At 38.5% G+C, this 20,302-nt stretch overlaps 1 protein-coding gene across 2 annotated transcripts in view; it reads left to right on the top strand.

The window, feature by feature from the left end:
• The window catches only part of PRRC1 (proline rich coiled-coil 1), a 54,313-nt gene that overhangs the window by 15,301 nt on the left and 18,710 nt on the right, over positions 1-20,302 (top strand). For both annotated transcript variants that reach the window (XM_028103654.1, XM_028103655.2), the window contains exon 7: positions 5,501-5,604. In XM_028103654.1, coding sequence (XP_027959455.1) covers positions 5,501-5,604 — 104 coding nt within the window. The remainder of the gene's footprint in view (positions 1-5,500; positions 5,605-20,302) is intronic.

Genomic DNA, 20,302 nt, shown 5'->3' on the forward strand with positions numbered 1-20,302 from the left:
TACCATTAGAATTTTCTAAGCTTTTTGTTACTATCACTATTAATAATACTTTACACTTACGTATTTCTTCATGGTTTTGGGGACTCTAACATATTTGAAAGTTTCCAGAGTAGTAATGGGGTTCCAGTAGGCAGGTTCTAGATTAACCTTCTCCTTTTCTCTTGTACTTGGTGAAGGGACTCAGCATTCATCCGGAAAGCTTTCCCTTGCTTTGATTCTTACCCTTCTCCATCCTTTTAATTCCCTTGCCTTAAGGACCTGACTGCCTGGCACCTTACGGGTATGTATAACACCTCTATATAACCAGAGTTTGCCAAGGTCTCTTTTAATAGAGACCTGTTAAATATTATCAATAATAACATCAATAGGAAGAGGCTTCCTTAGTTTTTCCATAGTGAGAGAAGAGGATCTTCTGATCAAGCCTATAGATAATAGATCCTCCATGACAGGGACAGATGATAGGGTAACTTATTTTAAAGAGAAATTTCATACAACCCACATACACCACCACTTCAATATTACAGTTTATCTTCTGGCCTGTTCCTATTAAAAAACTTGTCACACATCTGCGTGAAACCAGTTCCATTCCCGGTGAACTAGGTCTGGCCCCTCAAGCCAGTGAAGGTTAAAGTTCCAAGAACCCTGTCCTCTCATACATTTTTTTTTACCACCAGCATATAGACACGCAAGAACAAGTGAACAGTGAACAGGTCATCAGCATACAAATATTTCTCCCACTTAAAGCAAATGAAAGAAATTTTGAACAGATTTTTTTTAACCTCCTCTTCTCATCATCTACCACCTTAATTTTTTTGCTGCTTTTTGCAGCAAAACTCCTCCAAAGAATTGCCAACATTTTATCTCTAATTGTTTCCTTCATATTCTCTTATACCCGGCCCAGTCAGGTGCTTAGCCTGACTCCCCAGAGAATGCTGTGCAGGCCAGCAGTGTTTCCCATCTTGTTTTGCTTGTCACTGGCTTTTGAGACAGTTATTATTCTTTAATGTTTCTTTCACTTGACTTCTGAAGTGCCATACTTTTGTTTTTTTCCTTGCCTCACTCTTTGTTCACTCCCCTGTGCCTCCTTTGCTGGTTCCCCCTAATGATCTTGTCCTTACATTGCCTCCCTCGTGAGTTGATAGTGTCTGGTGGCTTTAAATACCATCTGTGTCTGGACAGTTTCAAGTTTCTATCTCCAGCACAGGCCTCTCATGTCAACTAGATTTATGTAAAAGTTGCCTTCTCAACCCCTTAACGTGAATGGCTCAAACTTAACCATGTTTAGCATCCATCTACTTTAATTTCCTCCAAGCCTGCTCCTCTGGCCTTGTCCATCTCCGTTCATTGATGGCAGAACTCTCCTTCCGTTTTCTCAGGTGAGAAACCTTGGAGTCACCCTTGACTCCTCTCTTTACCTATGTCCAGTTCATTAAGAAATCTTGTTTGTCCTCCACACTTGTTCACAGTGTGTCCAGCATCTGACTGCTTCTCACATGCCCACCGCCACTGCACTGTCTTGGTGGAACCTTGCCATTGCCTTCTACTAGGCCCTCCGATTTTAGGGTTGTCTGATAGGGTAACCTTATGGCCCTCTAGGTCCTTCTGAATGGAGTAGCCAGGTGATCCTTTCAGGTCACAGGTCAGAGCGTGTCACTTGTGTTTCAGTACTTTATATTTTACCCATTGTAAACCCACATTCCTGACGGTGGCTTCCACGGCCCCACACAGTCTGGCTGACGTGGCGCTTGTTCCCTGTCTGGCTGCCTCTCCGGCTGGTCTTCCCCTTGCTCACTCACGCCAGGCACGTTGGCTCCCTTCTAGCTCTTCCTGCTTGACTGGCATGCCCTCGCTTAGCCTTTGCACTAGCTCTTTCTTCTCTCGGGGACATCTCCCTCAAATGTGTACTTGGTTGGCTCTCTTAAACCTTCTTTAAGTCTTCAATCTTCCTTGCACGGCGCGGCCTGTCCTGACTGCCTGTTTAGTACTGCATTCCACACTTGTGTACCAAGATCACCCTTCTGTGCCTCTGTTTTCTTTCCTGTAGTACTCAGCACCTTCTCCTACACTCTGTCATTGTGTTTTATAGTGTTTTCCCACAAGAATTAAGGTCCTTAAGAGCAGGAATTTTGGTTTGGTTCACAGATGTGAACTCTTAGATGTCCTTTAGAATGAATATCTAGCAGTTTTATCAAAATGTCTAAACTGTAAACATCAGAATTAAAAGTGTAAGGGTATGTTTTTAAAATTAATCATTTATTTCCTCAAGTTAGCAGTCTAATACAGAAAACATTTTCATTGTAGGATCTGCTTTCCAATTTTGGTTTAACACCCTATCAGTTTCACGAGAAGAATAAAGATTTTTCACTTAATAGCACTCCAGCGACCCACCTGTTACAGTACCTTGATCGAACCTCCACAATCAAACAGTGGTCTTCAAACAGGTCTAGAGGAACCTCTGTTGATACACAAAGATTTTACAAGATCTAAGGAGACCCAGAGAGTTTTAAGGAACCCAGCTTCTTCAGCTTCCATATGTATACTCTTGCCTAAAAATTTTCTGCCTGAATATGTACCTGTGATTAAGGCAACTTTTTCTCCTTTCCCATCTCCCTCTTAGGAAGCCCTATTCTCTCCCTTTGGGAGATGAAACATACGTCTTACCCACCAAATAGTCATGTGATGCACTGCCTCCGAACATAAAAGACTCCTGAGTGTCATCTGAAGGGACAATCCAAAATTGTTTTTGATGTTGGGAATACAAATAACATAATGACTGGGTAAAACCCTTTTGCAAGTCATGTGGTTTCCAGTTGTTTGTTCCCATCAAAACTGAAAAGGGACCAGACAGAGTTGTCAGTTGATAGGTCATTAATTTTTGATGATAAATCACCATGTGATATTTGGAATATAACTCAAAATTTTCATGGTTTTTAAAACATGTGTCTTAAATATTTTGTTACATTAAATATTATTACATAGAAGATAACTTAAAATCATTAGGTGCTGTTCTTAAAAGGCTGATTGAGATTTTTTTCTAAAAGAAAAACCTCATCTTCTAGGTAATATTAATACTTCAGTTTATGTGGTGGTTTTATTAGTGTTTGACAGATTCATTTTTGCTGTTGGTTTTTGCCCTTCAAATTCAAATATTCGGGTTTCTTTTCTATAATTTTTAATAAAAGCTTAAAATCAAAATTCACTGAAACTGATGCATGCATGGGAAAATCATTTACAAATTTATCAGCTGTTTTTTTCAGAAGCAGTAGAGGGAGCTAATGAGAAGAAAAGTAATGTAGAATCCTACAGTATTAAAATTTGAACCCAGATGTTTTACTCCCCATCAGACTTTATTTGAAGTAAATGACTGAAGGAAAACTTAGATTTAAAGAAATAAATCTGCCATAGGTAACATTAGGGAGCTTCTGAAACTTATGTGCCAACCATTAATTTCATTGCAGAGCCAGTCATAGTTATGACCACTGATTTATAACTTACTTTGGGCGCCTGGGTGGCTCAGTTGGTTGAGCGACTGCCTTCGGCTCAGGTCATGATCCTGGAGTCCCAGGAGCGAGTCCCACATCGGGCTCCCTGCTCAGCGGGGAGTCTGCTTCTCCCTCTGACCCTCTTCCCTCTCGTGCTCTCTCTCTCAAATAAATAAAATCTTAAAAAAAACAACTTACTTTACCAAAGATGTAGGTAATATTTATATGCAGGTAAGAAGAAGCATGGAATTTTGATTAAACCAAATCGCTTAGTATAAACTCTCAGAGTACAGGATAAGCTCTGGGGGCCTTTCTGTATCTTCTGTTTGAGATAATTACTTCAGTGTGGCCTCAAAACTACCTGATTCTTGATTCCTTACACTTCTGAAAATAAAGTTAAAATTTTATTCTCAAAACATTGGTAGGGGCTGATCTTAAAGTGTCTATTTTTGTGATTCCAAAAGATGCCACACTTAATTAACATCAGAGGAGAAGAGGCACATTATAACCCCCTCTTCATTTTCCTTATGAAATATAAAGTCCTAAGTTGTAGTATAGTAAAAAAATGAACAAACTTAGTTTCCTGGAAACAAATCTAGGAATATTTTGTTGTAGTGCTTAGCTTAGATATCTTCAAAGAATTAGGGATGAATCTCTTAAATATCCCACTAACTCCCTAATAGTTTTTACTGAATTAACATTTATTTAAACTTACTCATAATCAAAATTCAACCATAACTGATTTCCTCTTGGGAGGAAAATGATTTAGGCAAATTTACATTATCCAGTATAACATCTTACCTGTTACGTTTTCTTTCAAATTCATCAGCTGCCTCCTCATTCACTGTTAGTAGATTTACATCATTCAGATTCTTAACATGAGTAATAAAAATTTTTAAGAAGGCCCTTATTTCTTCCCTTCTTCGTTTTTTCATGTAGTATTTTCTTACTGAATGTCTCTAGGGTTAGACAGTTGTGCGTGGTACTAGAGAGATAAGAATGAGCAAAAATACAGTCGATATTAGTATAGCTTAATGCATACCTTCTTTCATCCTTAATCTTTTATAAGCCAGTGTCTTAAATTGGTTTACCCATTTTCATGCACTGGTCACCTTCTCTTCTTTATTTCTGTTGTCTCTGAAGTAAGTCTAGTTGTCTTTAGAAGTGTCCTAGCTTTTAAATTTTTCATTTGATGAGAATTGACCACTTTTTCTCATTCACTACTTCTCTCTGCTGTCCATAGGAAAAGTACGCTAATGTATCATCCATGGTAGTTTTATTCAAAAACAGAATGCATTATGTCTTGCTTTTTGAACACTTACTGTCACTTCTCTTATGATCACTGTTTATGAAGTGATTCAGATAAAGTAGTAAATAGCAACTTTACTAAAAACTTGTAGTTTTCTACCATAAGAAATGTATTGATGATTTTGAGTTATCTATACAGTATTCTCAGCCCCTCAGTTTTGTTGCATAAATGGTAAATAAGTTTTGGTGCAATGTATACATTTGCAGTTAAATATAAATCAGCTGCCATTTTGGTGATTTTAAGGCTATATTTAAATGAAGTCAGAAGCAAGAGAAAAAAACATTCACTTTGATACGACTGCCTACCTTGATACCTCAAGGAAAAATTAATTAAAAACTACTAGGACTGAAAAAAGATTTTTATCAGTAAGATATCCCCTTGGCAGATCAACAAGAAGTACATAGTTTCATTTTATTAGTAATAACCAAGTAGAACATTAATATAAAAAAATCCATTTCGTAGTAGCAACCAAAATAATAGTGTATGTGGGAATAACTTGGAATATGCTCTATAAACTGTTAATACTGAGGGGAACATGATTGGACTTTTGTACTGTTTACTCTTTATACTTCTGCACTGTTTGAATGTTTACAATGGGTATATAGGTGTTCGTGTGTAAATATATTTGTTTATTACTTGTATAACCATATTAGTATATTTAATACTGAATAATTAGAAATGGTTTCTAACCTACATGGTTGTCATTCAGGGTGCCCAGGAACGGATAGACAGCTTGCGTCGAACTGGAGTGATCCATGAAAAGCAAACTGCTGTGTCAGTAGAAAACTTCATTGCGGAATTGCTACCTGACAAGTAAGAGGCTTTTTTTTTTTTTTTTAACATAATTACAAGTTGGTTTTCTTGTAATGACTCTTAGCAATTTTCAGATATACAGTACAGTATAAAGTGTAGTCACTGTGCTGTCCATTTTATCCTCATGACTGACTTTATAACTGAAAGTTTCTTTTAACAACCCCCTTCACTCGTTTTACTTGCCCCACCCACCCACCGCCCTTCCAACCATCAGTCTGTTCTTTGTATCTGTGAGTTCATATTTTTTTATTCTGCGTAAAAGTGGGATCATACAGTATTTTTCTGTGACTTATTTCCCTTAGTATTATGCCCTGAAGGTCCACTCATATTGTTGCAAATGGCAAGATTTTCTTCTTTTTCCATGGCTGAATAATTGTGTGTGTGTGTGTGTGTGTGTGTGTGTATACGTGTGTACACACATTTTCTTTATTCATTCTTCCATTGACAGATACTTAGATTGTTTCCATGTCTTAGTTATTGTAAATAATGCTGCACTGAACATGGATTGGGGGGGTGCATATATCTCTTCAAGGTAGTGTTCTCATTTTCCTCAGATAAATACACAGAAGTGGAATTGCTGGATCAATATGGCTCATTTAATTTTTTGAGGAACCTCCATATTGTTTTGTACCAGTTGACATTCTCATCAAGGGCTTGCTTTATCTCCATATCTTTTCCAATACTTACTTTTTTGACTTTTTGGTAATAGCCATCCTAACAGGTGTAAGGTGATGTCCCGTTATGGTTTTGATTTGCATATCCCTGATGATGAGTGATGTTGAGCATCTTTTCATGTACATGTTGGTCATCTGTATGTCTTTGGGAAACTATTCAGAGCCTCTGCCCATTTTTTAATTGGATTGTTTTTTCTTGAGTTCTTTGAGTTTTTTAATCTATTTTAGATGTTAAACACCTTATGAGGAATGTGATTTGTTAATGTTTTTTCCCCTTCAGTAGGTTGCCTTTTCATTTTGTTGATGGGCTTCTTTTGCTGTGTAGAACCTTTTTAGTTTGATGTAGTCTTACTTACTGATTTTTGCTTTTGTTGCCTTTGCTTTTGGTGTCAAATCCAAAAAATATCACCAAGACTGATACCAAGCAGCTTACTCCCTCTTGTCCTCTAGGAGTTTTATGGTTTCCAGTCTTAAGTTCAAGTCTTGAATCCATTCGAGTTACTTTTTGTGTATGGTGTAAGTAGTCCAATTTCCCCAACACCATTTATTGTACAGGCTGTCTTCCCATTGTATATTCCTGGCTCCTTTAATTGACCATATATGTGTGGGTTTATCCCTCAGCTCTCTATTCTGTTGGATTGATCTTTGTGTCTGTTATTAGGCCAATACCATACTATTTTGATGAGCATAGCTTTGTAATATAGATTGAAATCAAAGAGTGATGCTGCTGCTTTCTCAAGATGGCTTTGGCTATTCAGGGTCTTGTGGTTCCATACAAACTTTAGGGTTGTTCTATTTCTGTGAAAAATGCCGTTGGAATTTTTTTTTTTTAAGATTTTATTTATTTATTTGACAGAGAGACAACGAGAGAGGGAACACAAGCAGGGGGAGTGGGAGAGGGAGAAGCAGGCTTCCCACTGAGCAGGGAGCCCGATGCGGAGCTCGATCTCAGGACCCTGGGATCATGACCTGAGCCGAAGGCAGCCGCTTAATGACTGAGCCACCCAGGCGCCCTGCCGTTGAAATTTTGATAGAAATTGCATTGAATCTGTAGATTGCTTTATGAGTAGTGTGGCCATTTTAACAATTTTAATTCTTCCAATCCCTGAGTCTGGAATATTTTTCCATATATTTGAGTTTTCAGTTTTTTTCATCAATGTCTCATAGTTTTCAGAGTAGAGATCTTTCACCTTCTTGGTTAAATCTATTCCTCAGTGTTTTGTTCTTTTGGATGTGATTGTAAGTGGTATTGTTTCATTTTTTTCTTTTTGATAGTTTATTAGTATATAGATATTGCAACAGATTTTGGCATATTGATTTTTTATTCTGCAACTTTACTGAATTCATTTATGAGTTTTTTTTTTTTTTTTTTTTTTTTTAGTTTTTAGTGTTTTCCTGTATGTAGCATCATCTGAAAATAGGCAACGGTTTTCCTTCTTCCTTTCCAATTTGGATGCCTTTTATTTGCTTTCCTTGCTTAATTAATTGCTCTGGTAAGGATTTTCAATACCATATTGAATAATGGAAGTGGAAAGAATGGGCAGCCTTGTCTTGTTCCTGATCTTAGGGGAAACACTTTCAGCTTTTCATTGTTGCATATGATACTAGCTATGGGCTTGTCATATGTGGCCTTTACTATTGTGAGTACATTCCTTCTAAACCTGTTTGGAGAGTTTTTATCATTAACAGTTGTGTTGAATTTTATCACGTGCTTTTTCTGCATCTGTTGAGATGATCGTATGGTTTTTGCCCTTGATTTTGTTAATGTGTTGTATCACATTGATATGTGGATGTGGAAACATCTCTACATCTCTGTAGAATAAATCCTAAATCATGTGTATGATCCTTTTAATATATCGTTGAATTTGGTTTAATATTCTGTTGAAAATTTTTACTTATATGTTTCTCATGGAAATTGGCCTTTGATTCTCTTTTCTGTTGTGTCCTTGTCTGATTTTAATATGCTGTAATGCTGGCCTTGTAAAATGAGTTTGGAAATGTCCCTTATCTTATTGTTTTGGAAGACTTTGAGAAGCATTGGTAGTGATTTTTCTTTAAATGTGTGGTAGAGTTCACCAGTGAAGGTGTCTGGTCCTGACTTTTGTTTGTTGGGAAGTTTTTGATTACTAACTCGAATTTCCTCACTAGAAATCTCTGTTCAGATTTTCGATTTCTTCATGATTCAGTCTTGGTAGGTAGTATGTTTCTAGAAATGTATCCATGTATTCTAGGTTGTCTAGTTTGGTGGCATATAATTATTCAGTAAGAGGCTTACCCTTTTGTTTGTCTTATGAGCAAAATACAATCGGTCCTGGGGGGCTGACACTGAATACCTAGTAAAAAAATGTATCCTATTTTAGAGAAAATTATATTCTGGTCTAGCTATATCATTTAACTAGCTGTGTGATCGCTAAAGCTCAGCTCACATTTCTACCCAGGTTTCTCCTTTTTAATTATAAACTGGAGATAGTAATGCCTGCATTGTAAGATTGTGTGTACAATCACTGAATATGATAGCACTAAATTTGAGAGGATACAATTCTGTATTGGCTTAGAGGTAATTGATCACCAGTAACCAACATAGTCATTCACACAGTTACTCGGCATAATGGAAGGTATGTGCAACAGGGCCCGGTGGCAGTCACCAGGTTTGAAATCTAGCAATGATGCTTATCTACTTAGTTTGGAGAATATTCAGAGAATAGGATTCGTTATGGTCTTGAAGGGCTTTGTACTTTAGATGGCTTTTTTATGGAAGAAATTATTTTTAACATGCTGAATTTATTTATACTGAAAGAGCTTCCCAGCTGTTGAAATTGGTCTCTTTTGTAATCACATTTGGTTTTGTTACATTTTTTGTTTATTTAGTATTGAGTAGCATTGTGCCTGGTACTTTATGGCTATAGTATATTAAAAACGTTCTCCAACTCTGAGGTTATACTGTTGGCCAGTTGGGAGAAAATATGTACACAGATGAACAGTTTTAAGTGCATAAAATAATGTGTAATTTTTTGCTGATAGGAAATGTTATATACAATTCGAGGAAAAATAACTGAGTGTAGAGGTAGCGTCAGATGAGATTCGTGAGTGATTGGGACTTGTGCGGGATTGTGAAGAGTGGGTAAAATTTGGATAAGTGGCAGGAATAGGACATTCTGAGTGGAAGAAAAGCTTGAAGATGATGAAGAGGATTCTGGGGTCAGTGGTTACATTAGCTTTGCTGATCATTTGTTGGATTTAGGAAATCAAGAAGTGGTTTGGAGACAGATGTGTGAAGAGCTTTGAATGGTAGGGTGAAAAGCTGCTTTCTCCAGATTGCTTTGGCTATTCAAGGTCTTTTGTGGCTTTATACATATTTTGGTATTATTTGCTCTAGTTCTGTGAAGAATACTACCAGTATTTTGATAGGGATGCATTGAATCTGTAGATTGTTTTGGGTAGTGTGGACATTTTAATGCTATTGATTTTACTATGTAAGCATGGAATATCTTTCCATTTGTGTCACCTTCCCTTTTTCTTCATTGTCTTACAGTTTTAAGAGTACGGCATCTTTCACCTTCTTTGCTAAATATATTCCTAGGTATTTTATTCATTTGATGCACTTGTAAATGGCAAGTTTTCTTAATTTCTCTTTCTGCTACTTTGTTATTAGTATACAGAGATATACCAGATTTCCATGTGTTGATTTTATATCTTGCAACTTCACTGAGTTTATTAGTTTAGTTTTTTGGTGGCATCTTTAAGTTTTCCTATACATAGTATCATATTCTCTTTCATTATTGATGGTTTGACTTTTTCCTTACCCAATTTGGTTGCCTTTTATTTATTTTTTCTTGTCTGGTTTCTGTGGCTAGAACTTAGTGCTCTGTTGAATAAAAGTGGTCAGAGTGGACATCTTTGTCTCAGTCTTAGGGGAAAATCTTTTAGTTTTTCACCATTATGATGTTACCTGTGGGTTTGTCATATATGGTCTTTATTATGTTGAGGTGTTTTCCCTCTAAACCCACTTTATTGGGAATTCTTATCATGAACGGATGTTGAATTTTATCAAGTGCTCTTTCTGCAATTACTGAAATGATCATACGGTTTTTATCCCAGGTTTTGTTAATGTGATATATCACATTGATTTGCAAATGTTGAACCAGTCTTGCATCCCTGGAATAAGTCCCACTCAGTTGTGATTATTTTAATGTATTGTTGAATTTGGTTTGCTAATGTTTTGAGGATTTTTGCATCTGTGTTCATCAGGGATATTGGCCTATAACTTTCTTTTTTGTAGTGTTCATGTCTAATTTTGCTATCAGGGTAATGCTGGCCTTGTGGAATGAATTTGGAATTTGGAAGTTTTCCTTCCTTTTCTGTTTTTCTGGATAGACCTCTAAATAACTCAGAATTCTCTTGTGAAACTGCCTGGTCCTGGATTTTGTTTGTTGGGGGCTTTTTGATTACTTAGTTTTGTTACTAGTAAATAATCTGTTCACATTTTCTGTTTCTTCCTGATTCAGTCTTGTATGTTTTTTGGAATGTATATATTTCTTCCAGGTTGTCTAATTTGGTGGCATATAATTTTTCATAGTAGTCACAAGTATCTCTAAAATTTTTTGACTTTTTTTTCTTGATTAGTCTGGCTAAAGGTTGATTTTGTTTATGGTTTCAAAGAAGTAGCTCTTGACTTTTTTTTTTTTTTTTTTGGTTTTTCTTTCCACTCTGATCTTTATTATTTTTTTCCTTGTATGATCTTTGAGCTTAGTTCTTTTCCTAGGTCCGTTAGGTTATAAGGTGGAACTTTTTAGTTGAGGTAGGCTTTTTGCTGTGTCCCAAAGATTTTCAGCCATTGGGTTTCCATTTTCAGTTGTTTCCAAGGATTTTTTCAGTTCCTCTTTGATTTCTATGTTGACCCTTTGGTTTAGTAAGTAGCATATTGTTTGGCCTCCATGTGTTCCTGTTTTTCCTAGTTTTTTTTCCCTTGTAATTGATTTCCAGTTTGATAGCCTTATGGTAGGAAAGGGTGCTTGATAGGATTTTATTCTCTGACATTTATTGAGACTTGTTTTTGGCCTAACATATGATTTATCCTGGGAACATTCCATTTGCTGTTGAAAAGAATGTCTTCAGTTGGTTTTGGAAGGAATGTTGCATATAGATGTGTTAATAAATCCATCTGGTTGGAAGCTACCATTTTCTTACTGATTTTCTGTGTGGATGATCATTGATATAAGTGGGGGAGGGGTAAAATCCCTTAGTGTTATTGTTTTACTGTCACTTTCTCCCTTGAGATCTGCTAATACTTGTTTTGCATATTTAGATGTTCCAGTGTTGGGTACACAGATAATTGCCATTATTCTACTCTCTTGTTGGATTGATCCCATTACTATTATGTAATGCCTTCTTCATCTTTTATTACAGTCTTTGTTTCAAAATCTGTTTGCTCTGATACATGTCATGCTTCCCAGTTCTTGGTTTTTTTTGCTTCCATTTTCATGAAATACCTTTTTCCATCCCTTCACTTAAAAGTCTCCGTGTGTCTGTAGGTATAAAGTGAGTCTCCTTTAGGCTGCATATAGATGGGTCTTATTTTTTATCCAGTCACCCTATGTCTTTTGATTGGAGCATTTAGACATTTACATTTGAAGTAATTACTGATAGGTGCAGACTTCACCACCATTTCATTGTTTTGTAGTTTCTGTAGTTCTGCCATGTTCCCTTCTCTTTTATTGTGACTGATGGCTTTCTGTAGTATTATGTTGTAGTTTTATTTTCTGTGTATTTATAATAGGCTTTGGGTTTGTAGTTATCATGAGATTCCTATACAACATTTTAAGTTATGTAGTCTATGAAGTTGATCTGTTAAGTTCAGACACATTTAGAAAGCACTTTACTCATTCCTCTTTTATGTATATGATGTATTTTGTATCTTTTTATTTTGTGAATCTCTGGATCTCTTAATTAGTGTAGATATGATTGATTTTACTACTTTTGTTTTTATTTTATTTTATTTTAATTTTTTTATTGTTATGTTAATCACCATATATTACATCATTAGTTTTTGATGTAGTGTTCCATGATTCATTGTTTGTTCATAACACCCAGTGCTCCATGCAGAATGTGCCCTCTATAATACCCATCACCAGGCTAACCCATCCCCCTACCCTCCTCCCCTCTAGAACCCTCAGTTTGTTTTTCAGAGTCCATCATCTCTCATGGTTCGTCTCCCCCTCTGACTTACTCCCCTTCATTTTTCCTCTCCTGTTATCTTCTTCTTTTTCTTTTTTCTTAAAATATGTTGCGTTATTTGTTTCAGAAGTACAGATCTGTGATTCAACAGTCTTGCACAATTCACAGCGCTCACCGTAGCACATATCCTCCCCAATGTCTATCACCCAGCCACCCCATCCCTCCCACCCCCAACCACTCCAGTAACACTCAATTTGTTTCCTGAGATTAAGAATTCCTCATATCAGTGAGGTCATATGATACATGTCTTTCTCTGATTGACTTATTTCACTAAGCATAACACCCCCCAGTTCCATCCACGTCGTTGCAAATGGCAAGATCTCATTCCTTTTGATGGCTGCATAATCTTCCATTGTGTATACATACCACCTCTTCTTTATCCATTCATCTGTCGATGGACATCTTGGCTCTTTCCACAGTTTGGCTATTGTGGACACTGCTGCTATAAACATTGGGGTGCACGTACCCCTTCGGGTCCCTACATTTGTATCTTTGTGGTAAATACCCAGTAGTGCAATGGCTGGATCGAACGGTAGCTCTAATTTCAACTGTTTGAGGAACCTCCATACTGTTTTCCAGAGTGGTTGCACCAGCTTGCATTCCCACCAACAGTATAGGAGGGTTCCCCTTTCTCCACATCCCTGCCAACATCTGTCGTGCCCTGACTTGTTAATTTTAGCCATTCTGACGGGTGTGAGGTAGTATCTCATTGAGGTTTTGATTTGGATTTCCCTGATGCCGAGCGATGTTGAGCACTTTTTCATGTGCCTGTTGGCCATTTGGATGTCTTCTTTGGAAAAATGTCTGTTCATGTCTTCTGCCCATTGCTTGATTGGATTATTTGTTCTTTGGGTGTTGAGTTTGATAAGTTCTTTATAGATTTTGGATACTAGCCCTTTATCTGATATGTCATTTGCAAATATTTTCTCCCATTCTGTCGGTTGTCTTTTGGTTTTGTGGACTGTTTCTTTTGCTGTGCAAAAGCTTTTTATCTTGATGAAATCCCAATAGTTCATTTTTGCCCTGGCTTCCCGTGCCTTTGGCGATGTTTCTAGGAAGAAGTTGCTGTGGCTGAGGTCGAACAGGTTGCTACCTGTGTTCTCCTTTAGGATTTGGATGGACTCCTGTCTCACGTTTAGGTCTTTCAACCATTTGGAGTCTATTTTTGTGTGTGGTGTAAGGAAATGGTCCAGTTTCATTCTTCTGCATGTGGCTGTCCAATTTTCTCAACACCATTTGTTGAAGAGACTGTCTTTTTTCCATTGGACATTCTTTCCTGCTTTGTCAAAGATAAGTTGACCGTAGAGTTGAGGGTCTGTTTCTGGGCTCTCGATTCTATTCCATTGATCTATGTGTCTATTTTTGTGCCAGTACCATACTGTCTTTTTTTTTTTTAAAGTTTTATTTATTTATTCATGAGAGACAGAGAGAGAGAGAGAGAGAAGCAGAGGGAGAAGCAGGCCTCCCGCGGAGCAGGGAGGCCGATGCGGGACTCGATCCCAGGACCCTGGGATCGTGACCCGAGCCGAAGGCAGACGCTTAACCATCTGAGCCACCCAGGCGCCCCATACTGTCTTGATGATGACAGCTTTGTAATAGAGCTGGAAGTCCGGAATTGTGATACCGCCAGCTTTGCTTTTCTTTTTCAAGATTCCTCTGGCTATTCGGGGTCTCTTCTGGTTCCATACAGATTTTAGGATTACTTGTTCCATTTCTTTGAAAAAAGTGGATGGTATTTTGATGGGGATTGCATTGAATGTGTAGATTGCTCTAGGTAGCATTGACATCTTCACAATGTTGGTTCTCCCAATCCATGAGCATGGAACGTTTTTCCATTTCTTTGTGTCTTCTTCAGTTTCTTTCATGAGTATTTTATAGTTTTCTGAGTACAGATCCTTTGCCTCTTTGGTTAAATTTATTCCTAGGTATCTAATGGTTTTGGGTGCAATTGTAAATGGGATCGACTCCTTGATTTGTCTCTCTTCTGTCTTGTTGTTGGTGTATAGGAATGCCACTGATTTCTGTGCATTGATTTTATATCCTGCTACTTTACTGAATTCCTGTGTGAGTTCTAGCAGTTTTGGGGTGGAGTCTTTTGGGTTTTCCACATACAGTATCATATCATCTGCAAAGAGTGAGAGTTTGACTTCCTCTTTGCCGATTTGGATGCCTTTGATTTCTTTTTGTTGTCTGATTGCTGTGGCTAGGACTTCTAATACTATGTTGAATAGCAGTGGTGAGAGTGGACATCCCTGCCGCGTTCCTGACCTTAGGGGAAAAGCTCTCAGCCTTTCCCCATTGAGAATGATATTCGCTGTAGGTTTTTCATAGATGGCTTTTATGATATTGAGGTATGTACCCTCTAACCCTGTACTCTGAAGAGTTTTGATCAAGAAAGGATGCTGTAATTTGTCAAATGCTTTTTCTGCATCTGTTGAGAGGATCATATGATTCTTGTTCTTTCTTTTGTTAATGTATTGTATCACGTTGATTGATTTGCGGATGTTGAACCAGCGTTGCAGCCCAGGGATAAATCCCACTTGGTCGTGGTGAATAATCCTTTTAATGTACTGTTGGATCCTATTGGCTAGTATTTTGGTGAGAATTTTTGCATCCATGTTCCTTAAGGATATTGGTCTGTAATTCTCCTTTTTGATGAGGTCTTTGTCTGGTTTTGGGATCCAGGTAATGCTGGCCTCATAAAATGAGTTTGGAAGTTTTCCTTCCATTTCTATTTTTTGGAACAGTTTCAGGAGAATAGGTATTAATTCTTCTTTAAATGTCTGATAGAATTCCCCTGGGAAGCCATCTGGCCCTGGGCTTTTGTTTCTTGGGAGATTTTTGATGACTGCTTCAATTTCCTTAGTGGTTATAGGTCTGTTCAGGTTTTCCATTTCTTCCTGGTTCAATTTTGGTAGTTGATACATCTCTAGGAATGCACCCATTTCTTCCAGGTTATCTAATTTGCTGGCATAGAGTTGCTCATAATATGTTCTTATAATTGTTTGTATTTCTTTGGTGTTGGTTGTGATCTCTCCTCTTTCATGATTTTGTTGATTTGGGTCATTTCTCTTTTCTTTTTGATCAGTGTGGCCAGGGGTTTATCCATCTTGTTAATTCTTTCAAAGAACCAGCTCCTAGTTTCGTGGATCTGTTCTACTGTTCTTTTGGTTTCTAGTTCATTGATTTCTGCTCTGATCTTTATTATTTCTCTTCTCCTGCTGGGTTTAGGCTTTATTTGCTGTTCTTTCTCCAGCTCCTTTAGGTGTAGGGTTAGGTTGTGTATTTGAGACCTTTCTTGTTTCTTGAGAAGGGCTTGTATTGCTATATACTTTCCTCTCAGGACTGCCTTTGCTGTATCCCAAAGATTTTGAACAGTTGTGTTTCCATTTTCATTGGTTTCCATGAATTTTTTAATTCTTCTTTAATTTCCTGGTTGACCCATTCATTCTTTAGTAGGATGCTCTTTAACCTCCATGTATTTGAGTTCTTTCTGACTTTCCTCTTGTGATTGAGTTCTAGTTTCAAAGCATTGTGGTCTGAAAATATGCAGGGAATGATCCCAATCTTTTGGTAACGGTTGAGGCCTGATTTGTGACCTAGGATGTGATCAATTCTGGAGAATGTTCCATGGGCACTAGAGAAGAATGTGTATTCCATTGCTTTGGGATGGAATGTTCTGAATATGTCTGTGAAGTCCATTTGGTCCAGTGTGTCATTTAAAGTCTTTATTTCCTTGTTGATCTTTTGCTTAGATGATCTGTCCATTTCAGTGAGGGGGGTGTTAAAGTCCCCCACTATTATTGTATTGTTGTCAATGTGTTTCTTTGCTTTTGTTATTAATTGCCTTATATAATTGGCTGCTCCCATGTTCGGGGCATAGATATTTACAATTGTTAGATCTTCTTGTTGGATAGACCCTTTAAGTAGGATATAGTGTCCTTCCTCATCTCTTTTTTTTTCTTTTAAATCTTTATTTTTTTTTAAGATTTTTATTTATTTATTCATGAGAGACAGAGAGAGAGAGAGAGAGAGAGAGAAGCAGAGGGAGAAGCAGGCTCCCCGCTGAGCAGGGAGCCCGATGCGGGACTCGATCCCAGGACCCTGGGATCATGACCTGAGCCGAAGGCAGACGCTTAACCATCTGAGCCACCCAGGCGCCCTTTCCTCATCTCTTATTACAGTCTTTGTTTTAAAATCTAGTTTGTCTGATATAAGGATTGCCACCCCAGCTTTCTTTTGGTGTCCATTAGCATGGTAAATGGTTTTCCACCCCTTCACTTTCAATCTGGGGGTGTCTTTGGGTCTAAAATGAGTCTCTTGCAGACAGCATATGGATGGGTCTTGTTTTTTAATCCAATCTGATAGCCTGTGTCTTTTGATTGGGGCATTTAGCCCATTTACATTCAGGGTAACTATTGAAAGGTATGAATTTAGTGCCATTTTATTGCCTGTAAGGTGACTGTTAACTGTATGTTGTCTGTGTTCCTTTCTGATCTTTGCTGCTTTTAGGCTCTCTCTTTGCTTAGAGGACCCCTTTCAATATTTCTTGGAGGGCAGGTTTCGTGTTTGCAAATTCCTTTAGTTTTTGTTTGTTCTGGAAGCTTTTTATCTCTCCTTCTATTTTCAATCACAGCCTAGCTGGATATAGTATTCTTGGCTGCATATTTTTCTTGTTTAGTGCTCTGAAGATATCTTGCCAGTCCTTTCTGGCCTGCCAGGTCTCTGTGGATAGGTCTCTTGCCAATCTAATGTTTCTACCATTGTAGGTTACATATCTCTTCTCCCTAGCTGCTTTCAGGATTTTCTCTTTGTCTCTGAGACTCGTAAGTTTTACTATTAGATGTCGGGGTGTTGACCTATTATTATTGATTTTGAGAGGGGTTCTCTGTGCCTCCTGGATTTTTTTGCCTGTTTCCTTCCTCACATTAGGGAAGTTCTCTGCTATTATTTGCTCCAATATACCTTCTGCCCCCCTCACTCTCTCTTCTTCTTCTGGGATCCCAATTATTCTAATGTTGTTTCGTCTTATCGTATCACTTATCTCTCGAATTCTGCCCTCGTGATCCTGTAGTTGTTTCTTTTTCTCAGCCTCTTTATTTTCCATCATTTGGTCTTCTATATCACTGATTCTCTCTTCTGCCTCATTTATCCTAGCATTTAGTGCCCCCATTTTTGATTGCACCTCATCAGTAGCCTTTTTGATTTCGACTTGGTTAGATTTTAGTTCTTTTATTTCTCCAGAAAGGGTTTCTCTAATAACTTCCACGCTTTTTTCAAGCCCAGCTAGTATCTTTAAAGTCATGATTCTGAACTCTAGGTCCGACATCGTACTATTGTCCGTATTGAGTAGGTCCCTGGCTGACGGTACTACTTCTTGTTCTTTTTGCTGAGGTGATTTTTTTCGTCTTGTCATTTTGTCCAGAGGAGAATAGATGAATGAGAGAACAAAATGCTAACAGGTTTACAACATCCCCAGCAAATATACTGTATACAAATCAGAAAAGACCTGAAACCAGGGGAAAAGAAAGGGAAAGAAAGAAAAAAGAAAGAGGAAAAAAAAAAAAGATAAAAACAAAAACAGAACAATACAAAAAAAGCAGAATATGATCAAATATGATCAGGCTAGTGCATAGATCAGTGCCACAGTAGATTTTGGGCGTATTTTGGTCTGTTAGAAAAAAGTGCCTCGTAAAATTTTAAAGGAAGAAAGACATATATGTACAAAATAAGGGTTGATACAATGAAGGGATGGAAGATGACTGTAAAGATGAAAATTATAAAAGATTTTATAAAAGGACTTGATAAGAAGTTGAAAAAAAGATTTAAGAAAAAAAAAGAAAAAGGGAGAGAATGTGATCAGGCAGGAGACTAGAACAAAGCCATACACTAGTGATTTAGGGTATATTTTGATCTGTTAGAAGAAACTGTATCTCAATTTTAAAGAGAGAACAACTTATATATATGCCAAAAATAAGGGTAACTACCATGAAGGGATAAAATATGACTCTAAAAATTAAAAATAAATTTTTTTTTAAAAAAGGGATTGATAAGATGTTGGTTGAAAAAGGGAAAAAGAAAAATTAAAAAAAGCAGTTAACAAAAATTAACTTTGATGAACTAATGAATCATGGTAAAAAAAAGCCATGAATTCTATGTGCAGTATTCCCCTAGCGCTGGAGTTCTCCCGTTCTCCTTGATCGGTGAACTTGGTCTTGGCTTGCTGGCTGTTCGTGCTGATCTTCTGGGGGAGGGGCCTGTTGCTGTGGTTCCCAAATGTCTTTGCTGGAGGCGGAATTGCCCCGCCCTTGTCGGTCCGGGCTAAGCAAGCTGCTTGGGTTTGCTCTCAGGAGCTTTTGTTCCCTGCAAGCTCTCGGTACAGCCTTGGAGGACCAGAGTGAAAATGGTGGCCTCCCAATCTCCACCCGGAGGAGCCGAGAACTCGGGGCCCCGCTCCTCAGTGTGCCCCCAGAGAAAAGCAGTCACTCCCGTTTCCCCGGTCTCCGGCCGCACTCCGTGCTCACCCGGCCTATGACCGAGCGTTGCTATCTCTGGCACCCGACCCCGTGTGGAGTCTCCAAACCCAGCAGATCCCTGCGGTGCGTTCCCGCGCCGCTCCTCCCCAGGAAGGAAGGGGAGTGTCCCCAGCTCTGCCGCTTGTTGGGTCCCTGCTGGAGGAGCAGTGGTCCGACTGGGCCACGGATCACAGTTTATGGCAACCCCGAGCTGAGAGCCTGCGCCTCGGCTCCGTCTCTGCAGCCGGCTTCCCCGTTCTGATACCTGGGAGCTCTGCCGCACTCAGGCACCCCCGGTCTTTCTGTGACCCCGAGGGTCCTGAGACCACACTGTCCCGCGAGGGTTCCACCCCCTGCTTAGCCACTGCAGCGACGTCCTTCAGCCGAGCCAACTTCTTAAAAGGTCTGAATTTGTGCTCCGTGGCTCTAACACTTGCCAGAAGTGGCCGGCGGAGGCCCCTCCCCCGCCGTCTCTCCTCCCGAATATCGCCTCGGATTCACTTCTCCGCACGTCCTACCTTCCAGTAAGTGGTCGCTTCTCTGTTCAGAGAGTTGTTGGTACTCTCCTCTTTGATCTCCTGTTGAGTTCGTAGGTGTTCAGAATGGTTTGATCCCTATCCAGCTGAATTCCTGAGACCAGACGAAATCCAGGTCTCCTACTCCTCCGCCATCTTGCTCCGCCCCCCTGATTTTACTACTTTTGCCTTTTAATGTTCATAATAGCTGTGTAAGTGATTGATCTACTTCCTTTACTGTGTGTTTGCTTTTACCTGTGAAATTTTTTCCTTTTCTAGTTTTCATCTCTAGGCATGGCCTTTTCTTTTCTTAGAAAAGTCTTTTTAACATTTCTTAAAAGGTCGGTTTAGCGGTGATCAATTACTTACCTCTTCATCAGGTAGAGTATTCCTGATTGTAGGTTTTTTCCTCTTTCTACTTTGACTAGATCATTCCAGTCCCTTCTGTTCTGCAAAATTTGTGTTAAGAAATCTGCTGGTAGCTTTATGGGGTTTCCCTTGTATTGTCTATAACTAGGTGCTTCCCTCTTGATGGCTTTAAGATCCTCTTTAATTTTTGATATTCTGTTTATGTTTCCTGGTGTGGACCTCCTTGGGTTCATCTTACTTTGGGTTGTGATTCTTGGACCTGGATCTCTGTTTGCTTCCTTGGGTTCATCTTTCTTTGGGTTGTGATTCTCGGACCTGGATCTCTGTTTGCTTCCGTGGGTTAGGGAAATTTTTAGCTCCTTTCTCTCTCTTTTCTGGGACCCCTATAATG

The sequence above is a fragment of the Eumetopias jubatus genome, unplaced genomic scaffold (assembly GCF_037043125.1).
Source record: "Eumetopias jubatus isolate StellerSeaLion01/CBP00866 unplaced genomic scaffold, mEumJub1_p1.0 scaffold_5, whole genome shotgun sequence".
Taxonomy (NCBI): Eukaryota; Metazoa; Chordata; class Mammalia; order Carnivora; family Otariidae; genus Eumetopias; species Eumetopias jubatus.